At 36.2% G+C, this 25,126-nt stretch overlaps 2 protein-coding genes across 2 annotated transcripts; both read right to left on the minus strand.

Moving 5' to 3' along the window:
• Positions 1-809: 809 nt before the first annotated feature.
• On the minus strand, positions 810-2,642 carry LOC108567591 (fork head domain-containing protein FD4-like). Its single transcript, XM_017928147.1, has one exon. The coding sequence runs from the start codon at positions 2,252-2,254 to the stop codon at positions 1,520-1,522; it is 735 nt and encodes a 244-aa protein (XP_017783636.1). The 5' UTR covers positions 2,255-2,642; the 3' UTR covers positions 810-1,519.
• An 837-nt stretch (positions 2,643-3,479) lies between these two features.
• On the minus strand, positions 3,480-23,178 carry LOC108567594. The gene is made up of 19 exons (XM_017928148.1): positions 22,734-23,178; positions 22,605-22,661; positions 22,364-22,542; positions 22,095-22,307; positions 21,782-21,957; positions 21,366-21,541; positions 21,084-21,312; positions 20,863-21,028; positions 19,614-19,871; positions 19,337-19,559; positions 16,441-19,282; positions 16,200-16,389; positions 6,759-16,144; positions 6,317-6,708; positions 4,825-6,258; positions 4,510-4,768; positions 4,132-4,429; positions 3,840-4,076; positions 3,480-3,781 (listed from the first exon to the last, which is right to left on the minus strand). Exons 1-19 carry the CDS (start codon positions 22,783-22,785, stop codon positions 3,749-3,751), a joined length of 16,800 nt encoding a protein of 5,599 aa, XP_017783637.1. The 5' UTR covers positions 22,786-23,178; the 3' UTR covers positions 3,480-3,748.
• Between the last annotated feature and the right edge of the window lie 1,948 nt (positions 23,179-25,126).

Below are 25,126 nucleotides of genomic sequence, written 5' to 3' on the forward strand. Positions count from 1 at the left end.
CAATATTCTTAAATATACAAAATTTATAATTTTGTCGACTGATAATTTATACTTTTATTTAAATTAAGTATTTTTTATTGATAAATGTAGTAATTAATCAGCTTGAATATGAATCTATTAGTCGTGTATTTATTGTTGTTGTCTTGTATGTATAACGATTAGATAAATATTGTTGCTATGAATATTCATTGGCATTGCGTAAGATCAATTTACGAGGTATTTCAATGAATTATTTCAAATCGCTGAGAATTTATTTCTACTGAGTAATTATCACTGTTTGATGAAGAGAATATTATATGAATTCTCATTGTGTTTCGTTTTTATTTTTTTTGTTATCGTCGTGAATAAGTGTTAATAAATTTTCAAGAAATAAAATAAATAAGAATAAAATGCTTTGATAAAACAAAGAGTGGAGTGGTTTTTGCGGAATAAAATTTTCATTGCGGTTTTCAATGTATATTCGCATGTATTTATTTTCCTGATATCTATACACAATCATTGGATATTTACACAGCTACGGTAATTGAGGTAAAAACAAAAACAAAATAAAAAGTACAATTACCCAATAAAAGAAAATAATAAAAATAAACAAATTACAAGAGAAAATAAAAAAAAAACATAATAATAATATTAAAAAAAACATAATATTACTCGTATATACAGAATATTAAATATTATATACAGGTACACATAGACATATACATTTATGAACAATTACAATATACATTCTTTTTAAGACGATTACATCGATTTGCTCGAGCATTTTCCCATCCGTATTCCATTCACTCGGAAACCATTTCATCCGTGTTTATATATATATTATATATTTTTTTTCTTCTTCTTCTTCATTCACCTCGTCTCTCCTTTCATTTGCCTCCCTTACGTGTCTGAAAGCGCGAGGATGGTGTGGAGCGAAATTTAAATATGGGAGCCTTTCGTGCACGAGATTATTTATTTTAGCCATGTATTGCATGTTAAATGTTCAGATCTTTTATCTGACACAATCGGTTTCGAAAAACGCCGCACATTACTCAACAATATCGTGCTTGGGAGCATTTTGGAGGAGGAAAGAAAAACAAAAGAAAAGAGGAAAAACATAATAATGGTACATACGTGAAATAATAAAGTAAAACAACGGCGAGGGGGGGAAAATTGCGTATAGAATTTAGCTCTGCCCATACGGGAATTATGAATCTAAAGATTGCGTGTAAAAATATACAAAATAAATAATAATTTTTCTGTTTGCTGTTGAACTTTTCTTTTCGTTCATATAAATAATTTTTGTTTTGTTCTGTTTTGCTTCGTATCTTCTAATCAACTTAAAACTATTAATATATTATATCACATTTCTTGCGATTTGATTGTTTGTTTTTTTTTTTGTTACTTCTGTTTGTGAGGGAGTTTGGGAATTTGCACAAATAAATTACGAAGGATTATTATGGTTGTTTTTTTTCTGGGGGAGGTGGCACGTTATAATGTCGCAAGCACATTATGTACATGTATTTCTGTCAGACTTTGTTCAGACTGAGCGGAGGGCGAGCTGGGGTACCCGCAGGAGTTCCTCTGCTGGGGGGATGACGTAGTGGTGGTTGTAATAGGTCATGGGTGGGATCAACATTGGTTGACCTAAAGCCAGATCGCAGTAGGGTGCAAGACCCCATTGCATCAAAGCTGGAGCCGGCGCTTCCTGGGTATTCGGTTCCGCCGGTTTGTCTGGCGAGATGAGACTCTCTATTGTGAAGGACCTTTTAGGCCTGATGTTGGTGATGGGTTCGGTGGTGACGGGCGACGGGGATGGTGGTCGAGGCGTCGGTGCAAACGTCGCCGGCTCGATTTGGTTTTCCGTCGGCGAGAAGAAGAAACGGTTGATGTTGGCTAGAGCTGCGAGCTCGTTGTCCAGCACCTCTTTATCGTTCTTCAGTAGCTTGAACCTCTTCCGCCGACGGAGCAAACTGCCGTTCTCGAACATATCGAAAGCTGCTGGATGCAGAGCCCAGTAGGCTCCCTTACCAGGTCTGTCCGGCCTCCTGGGAATCTTGATGAAACAGTCGTTGAAGGATAGGTTGTGTCTTAAGGAATTCTGCCACCTCTGAGTGTTCCTCCTGTAGTACGGAAATCTATCGGTGATGAAGCGGTAGATCTCGGACAACGGCAGCATCTTCTCCGGCGAACTCCAGATGGCCATCGCCGTCAGCGAGATGTACGAGTAGGGTGGCTTCTGATCACCGTAGGATTCCCTCGACGGCCGCGGCATTGTTCACAACTACCCAAATCGGGAAAAACAAAGTTTTGCACACTCGATCACTGCTCGGTCAAATAATAGCCGCAGACCTTTCTCTCGACTAGCAAGAACGATACTCTGTGAGAAACTGGATCTTCTGGTAACACGAAGACCACATCTCCGTCCGACGGTACCTACCATTGGCCGTCACTTCACAATGGCACAACGAACGCGCCCCCCGTTACGCCCTTCTCTGGGATACGCCTTTTTTCACCCGTTCCGACACCCCACCAAGCAGCGCAGAACCACATCGTTTTACCATGCTTCGTTTGTACATTACACAGATACACACATTATACCTCATTTAAAAGCGACCTTCTCTCTTTTCGTTCTTTTGTTGTTGTTCAACTCGAATCATAATATAATCTACAAATAATTGTATATAAAAAAAGAAGAAGAACAAAGAATAACACTGAAACAAAACCGTCCCAAACGTATTTACAAAATACACCCTCCTATCCGATCAATATCCAATTTGGACACACAACAACAAAAAAAATCCAATAAACTTTACTAATATCAAAACACAAATACACAAAATCAATAATTAACATAACCAAATCATATAACAACAAAAGTAAGTAATTTATTTTTATTATTATTATTATCCCAATTTACATTTTTGTTATTATTAATTACAAAGATTATTTAAAGCAGAATCAATTTCGTTTTAAATTAAAAACTTATAACAATTAATGTTTCATTTAAAAATTCTCGCATCGTATAAAACAAGCCGCTCTAATTAAAATATTCGCTGCTACTAGATTTTCGTTTTGGGATAAAAATAACTCCCATATGCAGCTGAGAACCTAATGAAGACACCGTGTAATTAACCAATCACATTAATTCCATTTCAGTAGTAGGAATTTAAATTGGAATTATATAAATTAATAATGTACATAAAATACACACACTTTTTAACAACTCTTATATTATATTTTTATTAATTTCAATAACTTTTATGCACAATTTATACATATCTAATTTCGATTATTTTTAACCTCTATATTTTTTTTTTATTAGAATATTGAAATTGTCTTTTTAAATATTGTGATAAATAAATTCAAATAAGATTTGATTGCAATTGATTTATAAAGAAAAGTTATGTGTGTTTGTTTGTGAACGGGTTTCAATTAAAATTTTACGAGCTTGTTTCTTTATTTAATGAATGCAAATCGGGTAGAAATAAAATCGCCAATTGACTTTTATTGGAAAAGATCCGAACGACCGATGACTATAAGCCACTTTAATTTTTATTGTCGCATAAAATACATACAAAATATATGCTATTATATGAGATACATATGTTGTTTTTTTTTTCATTCCTTTAAATATAATATGTCTACTACGATCAACTACAAAAGTACATGTGTATTTAATCTACTTAAATACAAATAATATAATAATAATCTAAAACAAATTAAACATATAATATATTATATAAATTAGTTAAATATATGTAGTCCATTAGTCCTGTTGTTTCTGACTGTTGTCGTATTCCTATTAGAAGTAAGATTTGATTAAGTATTAGTTGGAATAAATAATTACAAGTACTTACGTTAAGAAATAGTTTAACTGCGGGTGGTAAGCATCTACTGCATTGTACTTTTGGGACTCCATCAAAGTCTGGAAGGCATTTGCAGATCTGGCAAGGACTTCGTCTGAAGGTCCTGGAAACCAGGTTAGCCCAGGAATCGGTGAGACCGTCATCAACCATAAGACTATCGATGTCGAAGACGGTGCCGTTTGTACTCAAAGCCAAGCCGCTATAGACATCACTGATGCCGTCGATGATCTGAGATAATGAAATGAGGATAAAGCGATGGCGATTTAATAAATTTTCGAATTACCTGATTGTTTACGGTCGATGCAGTTACGGAGCCAATTTTAGTCACCACACTGTTATTATCGTTAATCCCGACAACTCTATCACTGTAATTAGCGAATGGCCTAGGCTTCAAGAGGTGCAGCGTGACGTCTCTCTCGCCCAGCATGTTGTAGATCAGAGGTAGGTTTTCGAGCTCGGTATCGACATCGCACTGGGTCAGCACAAAATGCTTAGCAACTCCAGGTCTGAAGTCCAAATCCGCAGCATATCGGATGGCCTCTACGGCTTTGAATTTTTGGGAAATCTGCTGTTGTCGCACACTGAAAAAAAAAAACAAAAAAAAATTAAATCATCAGTATTAAAAATTGTTATTAAAGCGTTTCTAATTAATGTAACTTACAAATTATCGTTGATTTTATCTTTTGACCAAACCTTGCCTTGGTTCGTGTAAATCTGTACGCTTTTACCGAAACCGATGGATGCAAACCGGTTATCTTGATAGCCAAGTTCTTTTAATTTCCTATCAAAGCTCTTGAATAGGCCGATTTTATTTAATCCGTCGAAGCAGTTCAATTGGTTGATGAACACAACGTCCACTGTTGCTGGATTATGTCCATCTAATATCGTATCCGTCATATTAATACCTCCGTCGCATTTCACTGAAAGCGAAGTATTAAAATGAAACATTCACTATATAAAAAATAACAAAACTCACTGCATAAGTGGTCTAATTCCAAATGTATATTAGCCTTCCTGCACCTGTTTTTGTATGCAGCCATATTACCGCACGTCGAAGGTATTATATCAATATCTTTGGTCTTCAAACAAAGATCCATGTAAGGTTTAGGATCCACCACATCGAAGCATTCATGGAGCGGTGATCCCGGATCTGAGAAGTATAGCTTACACATTTTATCTCGTATCAGGTTCTCAAGAAACACTGGTTTCTTCTCAATCTTGGGTTTTAATTCACACTTTTGCTTAGGTAATTTCCAAGCGGCTGAAAATTCAGTCAGATTGCTTGTTACAGTTGAATTGGGTAATATTAAATGCTCGCTTTCGTTATCGATAGTTCCTAGGAGTCCACCGGTTTTTCCGAACAGCCATCCAGATAATTGTATTGAACAGAAATTGTAATGAGTATTGCAGACAATCTTAAAACCTTTGGTGCTCTCCGCAATTATGTTCTTGCGGTCCAGCGACACTTTGACGTGATTATGAGTTAATGGTAGTTCGGTCAATTGTTTGTTGAGGTATACCCTGTGGTTGGGCGCAATTTCGATGGAGGCATCGCCTATTAAAATCTCGAGCGACTTTCTGTACTCACCGCTGACATTCTTAAAATTGACTATTAAAGAAAATGAGTTCTTTTTGAAGTCGCTTGCTAATACGTAGCTGCAGTTGGTGTTTATGGTATATATATGGTTGTGGAACATTGAGAAGTGCGACTCGCCTATAATCATCGCGTAATTTTCAGTTGGCGGCGCGATTTGAGATTCCCGCAAACTGATTAGGAAACTTTCCAAATCATCAAGCAGGAAGTAGTTGTTGCGACGCAGTCTCACGAATTGGTCGATTTTCCTTTGGATTTTCTGGTAAAGCGGATGCTGCTCGAACGCCGGTGCCTTGTTGAACGCCTCCCATTCTACCGGCAAAGGTTGGCTTATCTCGATCAGACCTATCTCAGGTCGGATCACGTAATCCGTTTGTTCGAATGGATTATCGAAATCGCCGGACTTGTCGTCTAGCTCTATGAACGAGAGCACATCATTGATATCGTTGCTGATGCTGTGCACGAAATGCTTCAGACCTTCCGTCATGTTGTGATAGTTCCATATCCAGATTGTTTTCTGGTAAAATCTGTTCACGTAATCTCTGAATTCGGTAATAGGCGGTAGCTGATTTATACCGTCGTATTTGCCGAATATAGCTTCGCTCAGTGCATCCAAGTAAGGCCTGTAATCGTCAATTACTTTCTTAATGTCGGTTATTATTGTTTCCAGTATTTCCTCAATTACATCTCCGATCGGCTCCAAAACATCTGTCACGTGCAACTCCTCCAGCCAGTTTATGTAAGACGAGTAAACTTTTAGCATTTCTTTTATTTCCCGTAAATTATAAATGTACTGCTGGACGGTATCCATTATGACTGGAAATAAAGGCACATTAAGCATTTAAATTTATTCACAGCGCAACTCCCTACTTACGCATTACGGCCATTTGGAACATCGCCAATCGTTGTTCCACGTAAACGACGAAGTCGTCCAGAAGATTCAGGAACGGATCGAAGAACTCCTCCACCTCTTTTTTGAAATCAGCCACGTATTTGTCCAGTGCGTCCAAGACGTTGATCGCAATTGCCTCCATCTCCTTGAGCGACCTTCGGGCATCATTAATACCCCTCATCAGAATATCCTTCGCGTTGACCTTGATCCTGTTCACATTCTCGAAGTCCTTCAAGGCTTTACCCAATTGCTTCTCCACCCTATCCAAGACGTTCTTCACAACTCCAATAGCGCTCACCAGAGAGTTCTGTGCCGTTTCGTAAACCAGCTTCAGATACGCTTCGATTCGTCCCATTGTCTTCGTGTAGAACATCCTAGAACATGGTTTCCTTTAGATCGCGTATCGCTTTTTGAAATCACTTACCTAATAGCGGGGTGTGAAAACGCGGCGCATAAATAATTCCCACTCTGCGAACATGTGAATCTATTATCGATAAAATCTCTATTTAAACTGCTCCACTCCTCATTTGCATACTCGATTATTTTCCGCTTAATCTCCGAAAAGTCGTTTATCAATTCTTTGCCGAAATCATCGTGCATCACATCTATCAGCTGTTCGCCCGTCGCTTCGATCACGTAACGAAGATCATTGTATTCTTCAAAAATAGCTTTATAGAATTGCGGATATAATTCGTTCTTCCACACGGCTTTAATCCAGAGCAGCTGAGAAGTGTTCAAACGCATGGTTAAGAGCGTATCCAAGAAATGCTCTCCGTACAATTCATGTCCCAATTTCGCAGTGAATTCTCTATCGTTCGGTAATCCGGCATAAAATATATACTTCCTGCAATCCCCATAAGAAGCCACGAAATTCGCCGAAGGACTAATCTGCTTGAAATGGTATGTCCACTCCAGACGGACCGGATCCTTCTCGTTGACCTTGGCCCATATCAAAAATCCTCGTGACTCATCTCCCGAAGTAGAAGCAGCTCTAAAGTGGAAATTGTTCTTCCTCGTCTCTACCTCTCCTAGCACTCCAAACTTATGATGATCCACATTAACAGAAGCCCGAATTGCCTCTAACGTATTACTCTCGTAGTTCTTGTACTTCAATATAACGCTGCCATTGGAAAAGTCGATCCTCCTTAGAGTATTGAAATACAGCTCGTAATCGATTTTAGAAGCAGGATGTTTGATGATGAAATTCCTTTCCGTCGCGAAAATATCCGTGTAAATTTTGTCGTAGAACATCTCAAATTGTATCAGCTTATCCGGATCTGGGGAATATTCCAATTGGGCTTTCAACTTCGATGGGATGGAATTCAGCTCGGACATGTCTACCCGCAAAATGATGTCGTGGGGTAAAGCGTGTGTAGTCAACCTGGATATTAATTTGCCGGGCAGTATGTCATGCCGCAAAATCAATTTGGATGTGGTTTCGTCCCCCCAAACCAGTTTCATGCTCGAGTTCATTGCGGGTGAATCAAACGACACTGAAATATTTTGCGCCACCCTAAACACTCTAAAGGGTAGTTCCAGCGAAGCCTCATATCTCCAGTCCATATACAACACATCAGTCACATTTCTTCCAAACCAATTAAGTCCAACTTCATCATTATTCCAACTTGCTTTGATTTTATATAATTTATCAGCATCATTTTCTAATCTGATGAAGTTCACGGTGAAGTTATTATCTGGTATTATTGCGCTTACAGAAGCGTTCTTGTCCCAACGAATGAGTCCTCCCAATTGATTTTTATCAGGTCTTCTTAAATCCCAGCACACTAACGCCTCCACGTTGAAATTATCAAAATACTTGTAACTAGCAGATACTGGCTTATAACTGTTCTCCAATAAAAAGTTCAAAGTTTTGTTCTCTATATCCAAATGCCCATCAACTAAAGTTTTGTTGTTCAAAACAAAAAGCATGTTATCGGTGTGCTTTAATTCTCTCAAATTTGTAAAAGTATTTAAAACAAATTTCAAATGTTTAGCGAATTTCAGTGGACTTTCAAAGTCTAGCAACAATTTAACATCTTCTAAATCATTTCCTAATAGCTGTAGTTTAGTATAGAATCTCTTAGCATTCACTTGAGCTTCCACGAGGAATTGCTTGTACGTGTCGATGTCTGCCACCCCCAGGTTAAAACTCGCATTGTATTGATCGGTATTCGCGTTGCACTCGAAGAAATACAAATTGTTCTCTGTGTTCAGATTCAATTCGTTCAATAAATATAATTCAGCAAAACTAAAGCCTGCCACCTCGATTGGCGAATATATTTTACTGATAAATTTAAACGTTTTGAAATCGTACATGTTCAGGTTGAATCTCAGGTCGAAGCCGACATCGCGCTGCAGTTTCGGATAATAAATCAAAGCTTTATACACTTTTTCTCCAAAGTTCTTGTATTCGAAATCCAAAGCGTATCTTTCTTTTCCAATGAACGGAGTTCGCATTTCCACTTGGAACATCTTATGTTTGTCTTCGCTGATAAAATTGTATGTAAGCATTCCTTTATTTTCGTTAATCTCCAATTTGAATAGGTTCTTCTTCATTTTCAGCAAGAAATATTGGATTTCTTTGAACGGTGTTTGTAATTTGGCTTCCAGTTGTTTTGATGATAGATCGAAGAGGAAGTTTACTTGGTTTTGGGGATATTTAAATCCGCAGTCTATAAAGATGGAATCCATAAGGATACTGTGGTTGATATTCAAAGAGTAGTTTGCACCAGATGGTAAAGCAAACTGTACAATCGGCCTAAACTCTTTGGGAATGTATACTTTTCCATCAAAGTATTCTAAACCTTCAAATACAGGAGTTCTGATATGAGCCTCAATATCTAGTAATTCTGGTAAGAGGATAAAATCTGCCATCACGTGTATATCTCCAAATATCTCTGAACCGTTGACGTTTAATACATTTTGTGATTTAAATTGGACCTTGTCGCAGTCCCATTTAATTACCAATTCGATTGATTTAAAGGCTGTGAAGTGTGGAATTCTCAAGTCGACATTAAACTCTTTATCCGTGAGTAATCCTTCAAACATCACGAAGTTGTTGGATATCTTATCACCAATAAAGAAAAGTGTAATATAGTCAAGCTTCGTTGCTTCTATCACAAATCGTTTATTTTGTATATAAGGGCTTTTAATACTAAATTTGGCTAAGTAGGGTGGTTCCAATTTCAATGACAAAGCTACTGCATGCTTTATCTTATATAACGCTACTTCCACAGAAGCATCTATAAAGGAATTTAGATGTAATTCAGCATAAACGTCAATCATTTTCTCGATTTTTTTGTAACAAACGGTTTGGATCGAGTAAGAACAATGCGAGAATTCAAAAACGGCATTTCCCGAATACATAACTTCCTCGTTTTCAATTAACACCATCTCGTATTGCGTGGAATTGCTTTTGAAATACTGCCAAATAGTTAGTAGTTGGGTTTTCTCAGGTGTTACCAATAACACGGAGTAGTGAGTATCTTCTAGTATAAGTCGCACTTTATATATCCTTTTGAAAATGATTTCCGCCAGAGACGATTCTGAGTTTATTAAATCGATTTTTAGTAGTCGAGGTAAAGTCAATTGGATCATGGATAGATTTTTGAAAACCTTGAAGTTGAAGTCGTCGTCAGGGAAGGTGTCTATTAGATAGTTCATGTGGATCATCTTATCATGGTTGATGTAGAAACCGGTTAAGTTAACTTTGCTACCTTCATTTGTTAAGTTACATGATAATTTTATGCCTCCATCAATTTTATCGAACTGCGTATCTATAGCAAAGTTATACCAAGTTGGTGATTTGACTTCTGTAACCACTTTGAGAGATTTCTCTTGGACATGCAGCTTAACTATACCGGTGTAATTATTGTAAACTGCTTGTACTTTCAAGACGTTGTTCAGTACGTTATTTATTACGTAAACGCCTACATCGTTGAATCCGAGCTCGGGTATTGTTATCTGTACGGACGTCTCGATCTCTTCGTTCAGCACTTCAATTTTTTCCACCACTTTGTAATGATCCAGAATGAAGCCGTACTTGATGAACGGTACACTCTGATAGATCAAACAGAGAGTGTGCGAGGTGTTATAACGCGAACCGTGAAGTATGAAATTGCTAGTCAGGTTACTAGCTCCTATGGAATAATCGAGAATGATATTGTTCCAGGAGAGTGAGGACTCCTCGCGAATCTTGAACGAGCCTCGGCCTGTGTTGGCGTCGATTAAAAATTGCACCCACTTATCCGGCGACTTCATGTCCACGCCTCCGATCGCGCTGGCGTTATTTACATTTGCATACGTGTGGGCTTGGAATTGCTTTCCAAGAATATTGCCGGCCATTGTCAAATTGAAGTTGTGCCATGATTTCACCTGGCTCAAAAGCCGCAGCGAGCTGAATCTCTTGAAAGGCGATTTGAATGTGAGCGAGGCCGAATTCCTTAGTGTGGAAAATTGGAGATTCGCCCTATTTTCCGGTTTCGGGAAGTATCCTTTGAACTCTATTGACTTGTTGGTGGGTCCTTTGATGTGGTTGAAACTGATCTCACCGTTGTATTCATCTCCTACCTGCGTTTTCAAATACATCTCGTTGTGGGCACGCTCGAACTTCACGGATCCGCTAATATTGATCGGGTATTGATTCCAGTGTCCTATAGTCTCCGTCGTGTATGTATTTACATCATTCGTATATTCTCCTTTCAAATCAATATTCTTAGCATACTCATAAGGAGAACTCAAGAAAACGTTATATTTATTATCGTGCATTGCGAAAATCATTTTGGTGTTCTCATTGTATTGGAAGGTAGCATTAAACTTGTTATTACCAATCTTGAAATAACCATGGGCTATAATATCAGGATTATCCGGTAATTTCACAACAATTTCGCCCTCATACATATCAGACTTTTTAACTAATCCACCCTGCACTTCAAGAACTAAGTTATTTTTAACAAAGTGACCAACCAGTGTTTTATCCTTTTTATTTACTGAAATCATTGTACGTCCTTTCTGGAAACCAACATAGCTTGTACTATAATTCCCATCAAACGCTTTGCCAGGTGTCACTTCAGCGTTCAAATTCACAAATTCATCCCCTAGAGAAGAATTAAAAGTCCACGAACCACTCCCATTCTTTTTCTTATATTCCAATATAATATCCAAATTATTACTGAAAGAGCTGTTATACTCCACACTCAATCTATCAGCTTCTTCCCTTTTGGCCAAAACCTTCAAGTTCATAAATCCATTATTAGGCCATGATAATTTATTCAATACGTAGTATTTGTTCTGGGAATGCGTCAACAAAAATTCGTCTTTAACTTCTTGCAAGACTGGTAGAGGAGATCTAAACAAAAAGCTTCCTTCAACACCATGAGCTTCCTTCCTGACTCCTTTCACGAATAGCTCCATTTTTTTATCTCCGCTCATCAATAAAGCACAGGAATTTAAGGTAGTATTACTTAAATCATTACTCAGATAAACTTTTATTATATGCCCATTGTGATTCCATTTAGTATCAACTAAAACACCCTTATCAATATCCAAAAACCAATCTATCAAATGGTTCGCATCGTTCATTTCTATACTAATATTTCCTCGTTTTAAAGTTGAAGCAATGTCTATACTTCCATTAAAATAAAATGGAGATTGCCAAAACGTTTCCTTGTTTCTCACAAAAGCAGTCAATGTTTGATGATCAGAATCTTCCAAGTTGTATTGCAGTTTTATTTGAGAACTCAAGAATATATCGACAATCAAAGCAATATATTGCGTATTAAATTTATTTTCCAGTTTACCCCTCGATATATGAAATATGGTGTTGTTCAAATTTATAACTTGTAACTTGAACTCTTCATCTGAAATCACGTTACCTTCAATGGTCAATTTGTTGTAAGCCTCGCTCATTTCCACGTTGATGGACTTCCTCTCCAAATTACTTTTCAGATTCACATTAAAACTATTAACGCTTGAAACAACATCGAAGCTTTTGTAGAAAGTGTAGTTTGAAAAGAATGATACGTTTTGGAAATTATCCAAGATGAACATAGAATTGTTCAGGTTCCATTGAACTATAGCATTTTCCTCCTCGATTCCATAAGACCAACTAGTATTGAATTGTTTTTCATCTCTTTGCAAATCAAAATATCCAATTGCAGCTGTACTTGTATGTTGTAAATAGGTTTTCAAGACTAATTTCTTCAAGTCTTCGGATGGCGAAGTCCAATATAATTCCAAGTATTTTGGTTTGAAGTTTAAAAGAAATTTGCACATTTTGCCTTCTTTGCAAGGTATTATTAGAGATATTTTAGTTTCCTTGTTTACAATTGGTAATAATACTACGAAAAACAACTCCTTTTTGCTGCTACCGTAGTTGGTATAAGACACTCTAGCATTGAAAACTAAATCATCTTTCATATTCAGTATTGGGTACATTTCGAAGTCAGGAAGCATTTTCAGTTTCGAATTGAACTTTAAGAATCCAGAATATTCATCAGAAGAAAACACCCTGTTCCATTTCAGTTCTAGTAGTTGATTCATGTTGTTGATGACATGCAGTTGAAGCGATTTAGATAAATCATAGTCAACTTCTAGATGGACTGAAATATTTGAACAATCTGGGAACAAAGCTGGTGCTATCAATTTCCCAGTCAAATCAAAGTATGTATCAGTACTGTAATCTTGGACCATCAAAGATACAACATTTTCACCATGTTTTAAAATTGAAGCTGCATACACACCAGGATCTTCCGTGTAATGCAATGTTAATCTGTAATCGATCTTGAAATCAGCCAAATGGTTATTAGTGCTTATGGATATTTGTCCATCTCCCGTCCATATTTCCAACAACGTTTCTCCTTTATATTCCAATAAAAACAATTCACTCCATTTACCAGTATATCTTTTAGCTGCTAAAGCTGTATGCGCATTCCTAGCATTCAAACTAATCCTGATCTTGTCTTTATCAAGTTTAGATTCCAAAGACAGTCTATGCCATCCTCTTATATTGCTGTTCATATCAAATCTGGTTTGGTAACTATCGGTTTTAAATTTGTTTAAAATGTTACCTTTCATGCTTACGTTTTTGCAACGCAGACTGCAGTCAATAACAAAATCTTGCAAACTTGCAAATTTATAACTACCATCCACTTTAAGGAATTTATCCTGATCAGGTTTATCCACTTGTATTATAAACTTTCCGGCACCAATTTCTGCGTTTACAAAATAAGTCGTTGAATTATATTCGTAATCAACTTTTAGCTTTTTGTTGGATGCATTAGCCATGAACTTGAATGGTAAAGTATCAAATTGAATAATCGATGCTATACTGTTATCTTCTTCAATATTGAAGAAAACTTTAGTTGTTTGATTGTCAGGCAAATTTAGTAGAAAATCAACTAAAATAGTTTCTTTGAATTTAATCCCCACATTTCCGGAATAATCATCGTTTAAATGGAACGTTGAAGAGCTTTCCAGAAAATCCACTAATGTTATATTGATGTTGAAATTATTTTCTTTATTTGGCTTTGATTTCACTGTTCCACGTATAGCAATAATTTTATCCCTTCCGGTGGATGTTAGGATTAGGTGCATGTGTGGTGCTTCAAATGATCCTAGTACATCCAAATTCCCTTTATCATTAGTAGTTGTAAAATTTAGTTTGTACTTATCCTCTGCTTTAGTGAAAATTATGTTAACTTCAGAAGACACTTCTTTTACTAAATAATTAGACTCAATTTCTAAGATTTTCAGTTCAGGAAGATTGCTGTTAAGATTGAGGTAAGCATTTCCTTTACCTTCTTGATTTTCCACATTACCTGTGACCATTATATTAACATCAAAATTTTTGCTATTTGTTGATAACAATTTATGGTAGAAATATAGTTTTGCATCTACTTTACACCCGTATACACCTTGATCGCTTTTGATATTCAAACCATAACTATTATCGGTGTAAAAGTTGTGATTACCGTAAATCACGTCAGCATAAAGCTTTTTGTTGCTTTCTATCCCAGAATATATAAATTTAAGAGAAGAATTGGTTATGAAGTTCGAGTTGGCATTGACTAGGAACTTCTTTTCCTCTCCTTTTTCAATCGCACTGTAGCTCAAATTCAATGATCTATGTAATTTGAATATATTTTGTTCGTATCTTAAAGCTCCAGAATTAACGGACATCCAAAGGCTACCATCCATCAACTTAGCATTGTTTCGAGTTAATTTGAATGTTGACTTTAATTCACCATCCGTTAAAATGATAGAATCAAATTTGTATTGGTTATTTGGCAGTTCAATTGAAGCATTCAGCGTCTTTTGTTGTCCTAGCAAGCTTACAACCTGGATATCAGCATTTAATCTCTTATCAAAATAGCTTCCATTCGTCATTGATTTTAGACTGAATTTGAATTTTTCCTTTTCTGCAAGAGCGCTGCTAACAATGCTCAAATTGGAATCAGAAAATTTTGCATAAGTTTCAAACACCTTTCTTGGTACTGTTAAGTCATAATTAGCAGTTATTATTAGAGGTGGATAATTTTTTATTTGTACTCTAGTACTTATATCGCTAGTCATCAGAATGATTTTTCCTTCAGAAATTATAAACAAGTTGGTCTCATCTAATTTAAGTTCATAGGTGTTCAAATCTGAGTTATAGAATAGTGAGTATTTCAACTTATGTTCTCCTATTTCGCTCGTGAATAACTGTTTGAATATCTGTTCTTCTATTCTATGACTGTATATTATATTAACGTACTTCTTCGGTATTCGAATAGTCAATTCATTGCTCAGATATCCTTGATCGCTTGTAAGAATGTTGATAAACGAATGATTCTCTGGTAGAACTATAATTGTTATATATTTGTTATCGGTGTGGTTGTATCTTAGTTCCATCTTATCAACAACATTCGAAGTGATTAACCAACTGAAGGATTTTATATCATCGTTACCATGGGCTACCAAAACCAGTGTACTTTCTATAGTAAAATTATTACATAGAATTGAAACCTTTGAAGATAGAGGATCTGGTTCGTTTAAGATGTTTAGAGAAGTGTTGTGCTCTAAAAGTTTCAAAGATGCTTGAACGCTTGTATCGAAGATGTTCATACTGATATGTCCTTGCAAATTGAATAGGACTATATCTCGATTTTCAGGTCCTTTCACTGTGAAACTTTCTTTCAATAATCCTGACACTGTGCTGTGAGTGAAGTTCAAATAGTAGTACCCTGTCACAGGTGAAGTCAAATCCATCCAGAACACAACCAACCCATCTAAATTACTCCAATCCAATACGACTCTGTTATATTGTTTCAGTAAATCAACAGTCACAGACAAGTAAACGCTATCCACATAAGCTTTAACTGAATACTCCAAAGTAGTTTTCTCAATTCCCTCGAAAGGTGTCTCTATAATAATAGATGATGTTTCGCTCAAAAATGTATACAACGCTTTTATAGACTTGTTCTTCCAGGATAAAACAAAGTCCATGCTATTAATATCATCATTTTTAACCTCGAGTTTTCCAGTTATCGGCTCAATAGTATTCGAAGGCGAAATCACATTAAAATTAGAATCTATATTCAATCCTCTCATTTTCCAATTAGATTGGGCCTTGATCTTATGTTCGTTGTAAACAAAACTTCCATCGGTTTTGTAGTTACTCAAAGAAACCTGATGTTCATGATTTATTGAAACTCCGATCTCGTATATCTCAGGTAACGTTGTATTCAAATTTAAATATCCATCAAAATGATCACTGGATTTTGACCCAGCCACGACTAAATTCAAATTATGAACTCTCCAAGATACGTTGGACTAATAACAAATGATTACTAACCATATACTATTATGTAAATTGTATTTGACTTACCTGTACTTCAAAGCTGTCGGTGACGACGTAATACTTCAGCTGGAACTCCTGCTTTTCCAAGTACTCGAAAGGCGTTTCCAGTTCTCCAAACCAAATTCCACCAACGTCGTAGATTTTGTTACCCATCTTCAAGTAAATCCTTTGAGACACCACTATTCCCCAAGTCACATTTAGAGTAACCTGAGTTGGACTATTAAAATAATTAATATTAATTGTTTTTAGTTTTATTAAATAAACTTACAGTAAAACGAAAGCTGCTGCAATCTTTTGGTCTGGATATTCTACATCGACATTGTAAAGTCCTTTGTAAGAGTTCTTTTCCATGCTGAGTAGAAACTTCTTGTCTTCATCGTGATCTTTATCCCAGTAGAATTTTAGATCGAATTTCTCAAAAGGCATCACCAGATTAGTGCTTAATTCGAAATGTTGGTAAATGTTTAAACCTAACATCAGACTTAGAACGTTTTGACTTTGAACTCCGTTGATAACAAATAGTCTTTTATCGTTTGCTTGAACCACAAACGAAAGAGAATTTTTCATCCAATTCAAGTGACTTATGTAAATTGTAGTTTTGGTTTGCAGCTGAGTTAAACTCAAGAAAACGTCTTTAGATTTTTGCAAGGTAAATGTTACAAGCCAAGGCGTTCCCCATTGACCTTCAGTTATAGGAAAATCTATGGAGCAATTGATCTTGTAGTTTTGCATATCACTCATTGAAGTATTAGTGTAAAAGCCTTTAATAAATATAAAATTCCTTTCGACTTCGTTTGAATTGAAATATCCGTTGAAAATAAAATCGTAGTTACCAGTCAATTGCTTATCCAAAGAGCCTTTCAAAAGCCAACTCTGCCTTGGATAATAAATAAACAAATCAAAGTTTTCTTTCGGATTTTGTTTGTTGTACCTGAAAAGGCCTTCAACTCTCTGCGCTTTATTCAGTTGGAGCAACAAATGAGTGTTTAGATAAGTCTTTGAATGGTTGTAAGCCACAGCTAGATGATAATCAATTTCCTTCTCCTTGCACTTCAAATAACTTATCAAAGCTATATCCGGAGCTTCTTTGATATCTTGAAATTTAAACAATTGTTTCGTCTCCCACGTTGTACCAAAGAATTTCACCGATCCGCTATTATCAAAAAACCATTTGCTTCGTTGATTACTCAATAAGATGGACATGTTGTAAATCGGTTTTTCAGTACTTTCCAACATAACGTTCAATAAGTCTTTATTTAAATTACCCCTTCTAACCTTGCTAAATTTCAGTGTCACCGCTAGTGTATCATTAATTCGATTGTCACGGCTATAAACAGAAGATGCAGTGAATGATAGTCCTTCGCTGTTCCTTTGCAAAGCGGCGTGTAAATCTCCTGTTAACTTCTTCGAATCCATTTTCGTACGGACTACTATATTCTGTACATCGTAAAGTACGTCTCCGACGAAGGTGATAGGGTCTTTGGTAACGCCTTCCAATGTTAAATCCGCAGTGTACTGGCTGCCTTGTATGTAGCTTAGACTACCGGAAACAGCTGCGACTTGCTTCCGACGATAGTTTAATTTCGCAGTCGGCTCGTAATTGAATGTTTTTCCAGTTCGATTAATCTTGAAGGAGGATTGCAACGAAATAATCTCTTTGTTGTTTAGTAACGTCTCGAATTGGAAATTATACTTGTTAAAATCATGGCCCAGATTGCTGTTGATGTCCAAGTTGATGAATGGTGACACTAATTTGCCACTTAAATAAAGCTTGTCAAAATCTAAGTGGTAAGACGCCAACATTTTTCGGTTTATTATTGAATTGGGTGTATCAAAATGTAGCGACATCGAGTATTGTGATTTCTGATATTGCTCATCGCTCTGCATTTTCAACTGCAATTGATAGCTGTCAAAAATATCATCTTTTTGGATGTTAATTGCGTATTTAAAGGGCCCAGTCAAAGGGAAATTCGGAGTGTTGTCCAATTGAGAGGCATTCACGTACATTAAATTCGAACAGATCTTTAATCCAGTGATTTTGTTGAATTTATTGTTGGTACACATTTCCACAACCTCAGCATCTGCGGTGACGGCTTTAGTTCTGTAATCTATTTCATTCCTTATAACGTATATATCTGAAGATACATTAATCACATCCATTTTCTTTTTGGGAATATTTAGTTTCAGATCCACGATTTTACCGGAATTGATTAAAACGTGACCGTCTACATAGGTGTTCGAGTTCATGTCTCCTACATATTTCAATCCACATTTACTTTTGAAACCTTCCACCACCATAGATCCCACGACATGCAGCGATAAACTAGGATAAATTTTTCCTTCCATGGACATCTTGTAAGATCTCAGTTCGTTAAGATCTAAATTCCCTTTCACAGTTAACCCAATAGTTGCTGTACCATTTGCCGTTAATTCCAACGGAAATCCGATTCCAGTAGGCACTTTGTACGTCGTGTCCAAGAACATCAAAGACTTTGTATATTCAATATCATTCTTTCTGATTAATTCCATTAAGATATTTATAGCATCTCGTGGACTAATTGGTTCTCCAATTAACTCCTGAAGATTCCTGAAGTGTGAAAATCCAATTTCATTCCCAAATATTTTCGCGTAAATCAACCCAGCAGGATCGCGCTTCAAAATTCTTTGTTTAGAAAACTCTTCTCCCAACTCCTTGACTTTTTCGTTCGCCTCCGATTGTGATCTCGCTGTCTCTAAGAACCCATGTATAGATTTATCAGCAAAATATCCTTCAGGTCCAAAGAAGTTTTCAATGATTTCCTCGAAACCTTCCATCCTAGCACCCACTTCGAAAACGTTCACAGTTTCCCCGAATAAATCCATCGTGAAATTTAACATTGCTGATCTAGGTATATAATATTCTGGAGTAAAAACCACATTGCTCTCGATTGCAGCTCCCATTCCTGCAGAATCCAAAAACGCAGAAGCTTCATAGTTCCTCGAATACTTTCGGATGTCCGTATTGAACTTGTTCTTCAAAAACTCATTCTCGAGGAGTTGTCGGATTCCTTGTTTCCACTGTGCCGAAGTCTCTTGTAGATTGGTCAAGTGCGTCCAAACAAATGAACCCACTGCAAATATTTTTGGTTGCTTCCTTGACAAAACTTATTTTAAGTAAAACATACCTTGATTCGTCTCCTCTTTCATAAGAACATCCTTTACTTGAGCGAAGGAGGCGTAGGAGGCACACTGCATCATGGCCAAATAGGAGGCAATCCTGATCTCGATGTTTTCACGAGGCTTCGCAAAGTACTTGTTGAAGTCGTCTAAATTGAAGTTCTTACTGCAGCTAATCCTTCTATGAGCTGCGATGGTAGCCAGTCTCAGTTCGATGCTTATATCTTCGTTCTGAAAACATACTCATAAGAAGGAACTGGAGATAGTCCAAGTGGTATAATTTACGGAATAGCAGGTCTTCAGTAGATGTAGAGAAGTTGTAGTTCCGGCATTACCAATGCCTTTGAGGGCAAGCAGGATATCATGGCTGCTATCCAATCCAGTTGGTACACAGTTCGTCCTTAAAGGCTTCTCAATCTCCTTCATGGCTGCCCATATAGGCTTTTGTTCCAAGCAGCCGGCATCGTTTTTGCAATAGCTATGAATGAGAGTAGAGACAGCCAAAACCGAATTTTTGCGCATCTCTTTAATCTCCAAAAGTGGCTGTAAATTATGATTTTATTGTTTTTTTTTTAATTGAGCGCAAATGAAACTAATTTGTCAACTCCAAAGAAACTTTGTAAATTTAATATAATTTTATATCATTATGTTTATATTACTTAATAAAATATCTGTTTTGTTTTAAGACAAATTCAATTAATTAAAAATAAAATTATTTTAATTTAGATAACATATTTTAAATAAAAGTTATCTAACAATTTATTCAATTTAACGAATTTTGTAATTTTAAATTAAAATTAATTTTATTTTCACATCATATAATAATTTTTGACTTTAAATAAAATGTACGCAAATAATTTTGATGTAAAGCTAGTTTTATCTGCATTTCATAAGAAGTGATTACTCAATTTTTGGCACTCGAATGAATTAGGATAAGTCGAGATAAAGCTGTATTTTTTTGCACTTGATTTCCTCGTCTTTTATTTTTAGATTCGATTCGCAAATAATAAACAATAAACAAATTCCGTAGAAATTGAGTTTCGTTACCACGAAGGCGAACAAATAAATTTTACGACGTAACTCTGATAACGTTATGTAAACAAAACCGTTACGATTCCTGCAAATCCTTAAGAAGTAAAGCAACATACGTAGACAAACCTTATGCAAAAGGCCACGTCTATTTATTACAAATATGTATCCTTTGCAATTTAGATTAGTCCTCCGGTTGTACGCAGCAAATTGGAAAATTGACTTTGATTAGGATATGCAGCGACGATGCATGGAGATAAGCGCTCGATGTAATGCGTAATGCGTTCGGAGAATGCATCGAGATTATTTAATCGGATCCAATACGCAATTTGCAAAAGAGAATTAAGAGCGACAACTTCTGATTGGCTAAATTGACTTCAATGACTAAATTCGAGTAAAGGAATTTTCCTACGGTTGTAAATCAACCCGACCTGATTCAAATGATTTCGGGCCGATTCATCTCACAAAAGCTACGGACATGCAGAGCTATGAAACAGAAACTCACTTTGGCTGCTTGAATTATCTCCAAGGATGGGGCTTTGATGAAGCTCAATGAAGTGATCCAGGAGTCCATCTGCTTCATACTGATCTCCTCATCGGCGTACAGTTGCTTCATCACTTCAATACCATCCATAGTTGTTGTTAAAGACATGGCATCAATAAAAAATTTCCTAAACAAAAATACCATCAAGAAACATTGAATCATTAGTTTTCCAAGATTAATACCTTTGATTTGGAGCTATATCATTAAAAATCACAATTAACTGATTCTTGTCTAAATTCTTCATATTATAAACAAGCGTGGAGAAGAGCTTAGGGACTTCCCCTTCAACTCCATCCTGAGTCTTCATCTGCAGCTCCTTAAACAACTCCTTCAATTTGTGCATATTTACCTGTTCGTCAATTCTATCAGCGGATTCATAGATTAAGGTAGATCTACGAACATCACCCAAATCTGCAAATCGCATAATCAAAAATCTGGAAACCTTGCAAAATTATTTAACTAACAATACGTGACTCCCATTGCGTTATCTATAGTTTTAACGAGTATCATTTCTTGGGAAACGACAGTAACAGCTCCATTATCTCCATTGGAGAATGGTTGGAAAACGTGACGCTCCTCGCATCCCACAGATCTCAAGACTTTGTTCGCCGTGTAAACTTGTTGACAATTCGAGTTGCTCCTAATAACATAGAACATGTTGATTGTTCCAAACTTGATTTATTACGAAATGTAACAGTGAATTGTAAACACGTTTTTGATTATAATTGAACAAATACATTATCAGTTTACTACTGTTTTCTCAGTTTTATGTATCTGTACATTAAATATTTAATTATTATTCAATTCATTTTAATAAACAAAATAAAAACCTATTATTATTACTTTAAGCGTATTTTGTATTGAAATTATATAAGTTTACCGTAAGAGAGGCAGAGATTTGGCTTTTTTGCTGGTGGCATAAGGGATGGATTGCCAGGAAAGATACTGCGAAGCGCGATGTGTGCAAGCCTCAAGATTTTTAGCTTTCTGCACGATAAATCCATCATGGATGTCTTCGGCTTCGTATTTTGTTACACAAGTCCCAGCAACGTCGCTCTAAAACAACAGTTACGTGTATTTACTTAAAATAATTTAAATAAAATTCGGTATTAACAAATGCGTATTTGATTAATATAAATGTTGATTTTAATATTAATAGCGATATTTTATTTATGAAAATCTATATAAAATACCTCGTAAATGGTTGCGGATCCTTTGAGTACTTGCAAGCTGTTTTGGAAGAGCGAAAGGATGGCGCGTTTGACGTTCAACACTTCTTTCTCTTCGTTGGAATCCGAGCAGACGGTGTCGATTTTACCGTTGTGGAAAGAGAAATATAGCTGGTGCTCCTGAAGTTTCTCAAAGCTTCGCAAATCATCGAAATCTTTGAGAGTAGCTGAGCTTATCTTTGAAGGAAAATTACATGATTTTTGGAGATTCAGCGTAAAAGATGATACCGTACCTGCATTGAGTAATCGCAGGAGGATATAGCTTTGATTGTAATGGAGCAGTTGATAGCAATACCACTGTCGTCGATATTGCCATTCTGCACGTTCGTGGAATTCACCAGGCTCCTAACGTCGCCTCGGTATTGGTAGACGTAAGATTTGCCGGTTTCATAACCAAAATTCTGGGTATCTTCTATGGGTTTAAATAATGAATGATGAAATTATGAAAAGGGTTTTAATTTAAATGTGTAATACCTTTGCAATAGCGCGAGCATCGGAAGTTATTTGGATTGGCTGCTACATATTGGAAATCTGCATAGGTCAAGGGTGTTGTCGAATAGAAAACGATAGAAAACAGTGAAGAATTTTGGTTGAGTGACTTACCTATGGCGAGGGAACCCGCGATTAGCAGGAGGTATACACTGGAAGCCTTCATGGCCCCGGCACTAAATATTTGCGTCCAATTCGCGGCACCGTGAATAGTTCACAACAACAATAAAGGAATGCAAACACAAACTAGAGAAAACACTCGGAATGTGTTCTGTTCCAGAAGGGAAAGATTACTACTGATGTGATGAACTGCCACAAAGGTCATTTTAATAGATTACAGTGGGAACACAGTACAGAGATCACTAACTTTTATTTCTTTCGTACCATCATACCCTATACAAACAGAGAGAATTATTACCTTCGAATCTAAACACTGCTTATCGCTGGTGGCTTTTATCTGGTTCCCGGAAGACAAGCATCAGCAGAAGCAACAGCAGCAGGGCATGAGGACCGATCAAATTGGATGTCGCGCGGTGTCGTTTTGGCGTAATTACGAGATGCGCAATATGCGGAGAACGGTGATTGGTGTTCACAGAATTTGCGAGCCGCGAGCCACGAGCCGGTCCTGCAATCCTGCAGACGTCGACGATAAACACCATTACCATTGGGGGGAGGATTCATTCGAATTCTGTCGAAATAATTGGATTGGCCGAGGAGCCGCGAGGATCCCGCGTGATTAATGTCGAAAAAATCCGGCGATAAGTCCGCCTCTAATTGAGCTCCCTCTTCTTCTGCTCCAACATAATCCACATTATACCAAAACCAGAACACATCAGAGAATATTCAAATCAAACCGCCAGATTCGAACGCAACGTTGATGATGGTTATGATGATGATGATGTTAATGTCGATGATGTTGGCTGCGATCATCATGATCGCGGATTCGCTCGATTACGACCATTACAAATCCCCGATTATTTATTCTCTCTTTCACTCTCTCTCTCTCTCGATTCCTGCCGCCCTTTACATCCATCATTATTTTTTTTTCCTGCCTTTAATAATTCATCGCATGTAAATGCGCAGAAGGAAACGCTTGATTAAATATAAATTGCCTCAATTGCATAAGTGCATCTAACGTGCACTGCATCCTTTTCCCCCAACAAATAGTTGTATGCATTAGCCATCAATCTGAGCACAAGTAGACGACAGTTATTCAATTCGTCGTTGTTGTTGTCCACTCGATGGACACAGTGTGGCCGGTGCGTCAGTAATTGAGTGAAATTGTTGATTTCAATAATAATGAAACGCTATTGAATTGCACATTTAGTTGTGTTAAAAAAGGTCAAAGTTCGGGTTGAAGCGATAAACTGAATCGATTTGATAAGTTTGTTTACGGCCGGCGCTTCTGTAACATGATTTATTGATGAAATGCATGCATCTTCATCCTCCCCGCTTCGTCCAATCCTCGTCCGTTCACTCCGTCTATTTTTCACACTTTATTCGCGATTTTTTTTGTTTCTTTTCTTTTAGTTCTTCTTGATGGGTAAACGTTCCCTATTTATCGGTTCGACCTTCGCTTTATCTGTAAGCGTTTCCAAATATTTCGGGTTTCGTTCATCGTGTGTCTATTTTATTATTTTTTTTCCCTATTAATCTACGTCAATTAATTGCATATTTTATTAGTAAATGCATCAATCTTCCTTCATTATCACCAAAGATTTCATATGCAAACTCTTTTTATTCACGTGTTAGCTAATTAAACACATTCCAAGTCCTTTCACCCAATTTAATTATTTATTTCTTCACACCAATAAATAATATTTCTGCATTCTTTAAAATTTTATAAAATAAATACATTTTAACAATAATTCAATAGAATATAATAAAATAATCCGATAATTAAATAAGTACACAATAAAAATAATTCCATAAAAATCCACATAATCCTTTCCACCACTGTGTGGCTATGATCGCCTGTATCACGAAAATCTGATACAAAAGGTCGTTGGTTCGATTCCCAAAAAACCAAAAATTTGTGATGCCCCGAAAGGGGTAGAAATAGGGCTGAAAGAGATTTATATCAATAAATAAATTCAGAGAAGTTTAAAAACCAACAATATTTAAACAAAATTAATATAGTTTTGTTAAAAAAAGCTCCTAAATTAACTTAAAATTGAAATATCTAACATAATTCACTGATTCTTCATCATTGCTAAGAAGAATTTACAAATTAAAATAATTAAAATCATTATCATAGACAACCAGTTTTCTATTAATGCTGTAAAGTTGGTTGCAGAAAACTTTAATGTAATTCAAAAGTTTGAAATTTTTTATATTAACAAATTATTTATATAATAATTATTATTTTGTTAGTGTCTGCATATTATTTTTATGTTTAAAAAATTAATCTTTAAAAATTGCAATTATTTGAAATAATTTTGAAGTTTAGAATAAATTTATTTAAAATTTATTGAGTAAATATATAAAACTCATAATATGTAATATGG

This window comes from Nicrophorus vespilloides, unplaced genomic scaffold, assembly GCF_001412225.1.
Source record: "Nicrophorus vespilloides isolate i.1.1-1 unplaced genomic scaffold, Nicve_v1.0, whole genome shotgun sequence".
NCBI lineage: Eukaryota > Metazoa > Arthropoda > Insecta > Coleoptera > Silphidae > Nicrophorus > Nicrophorus vespilloides.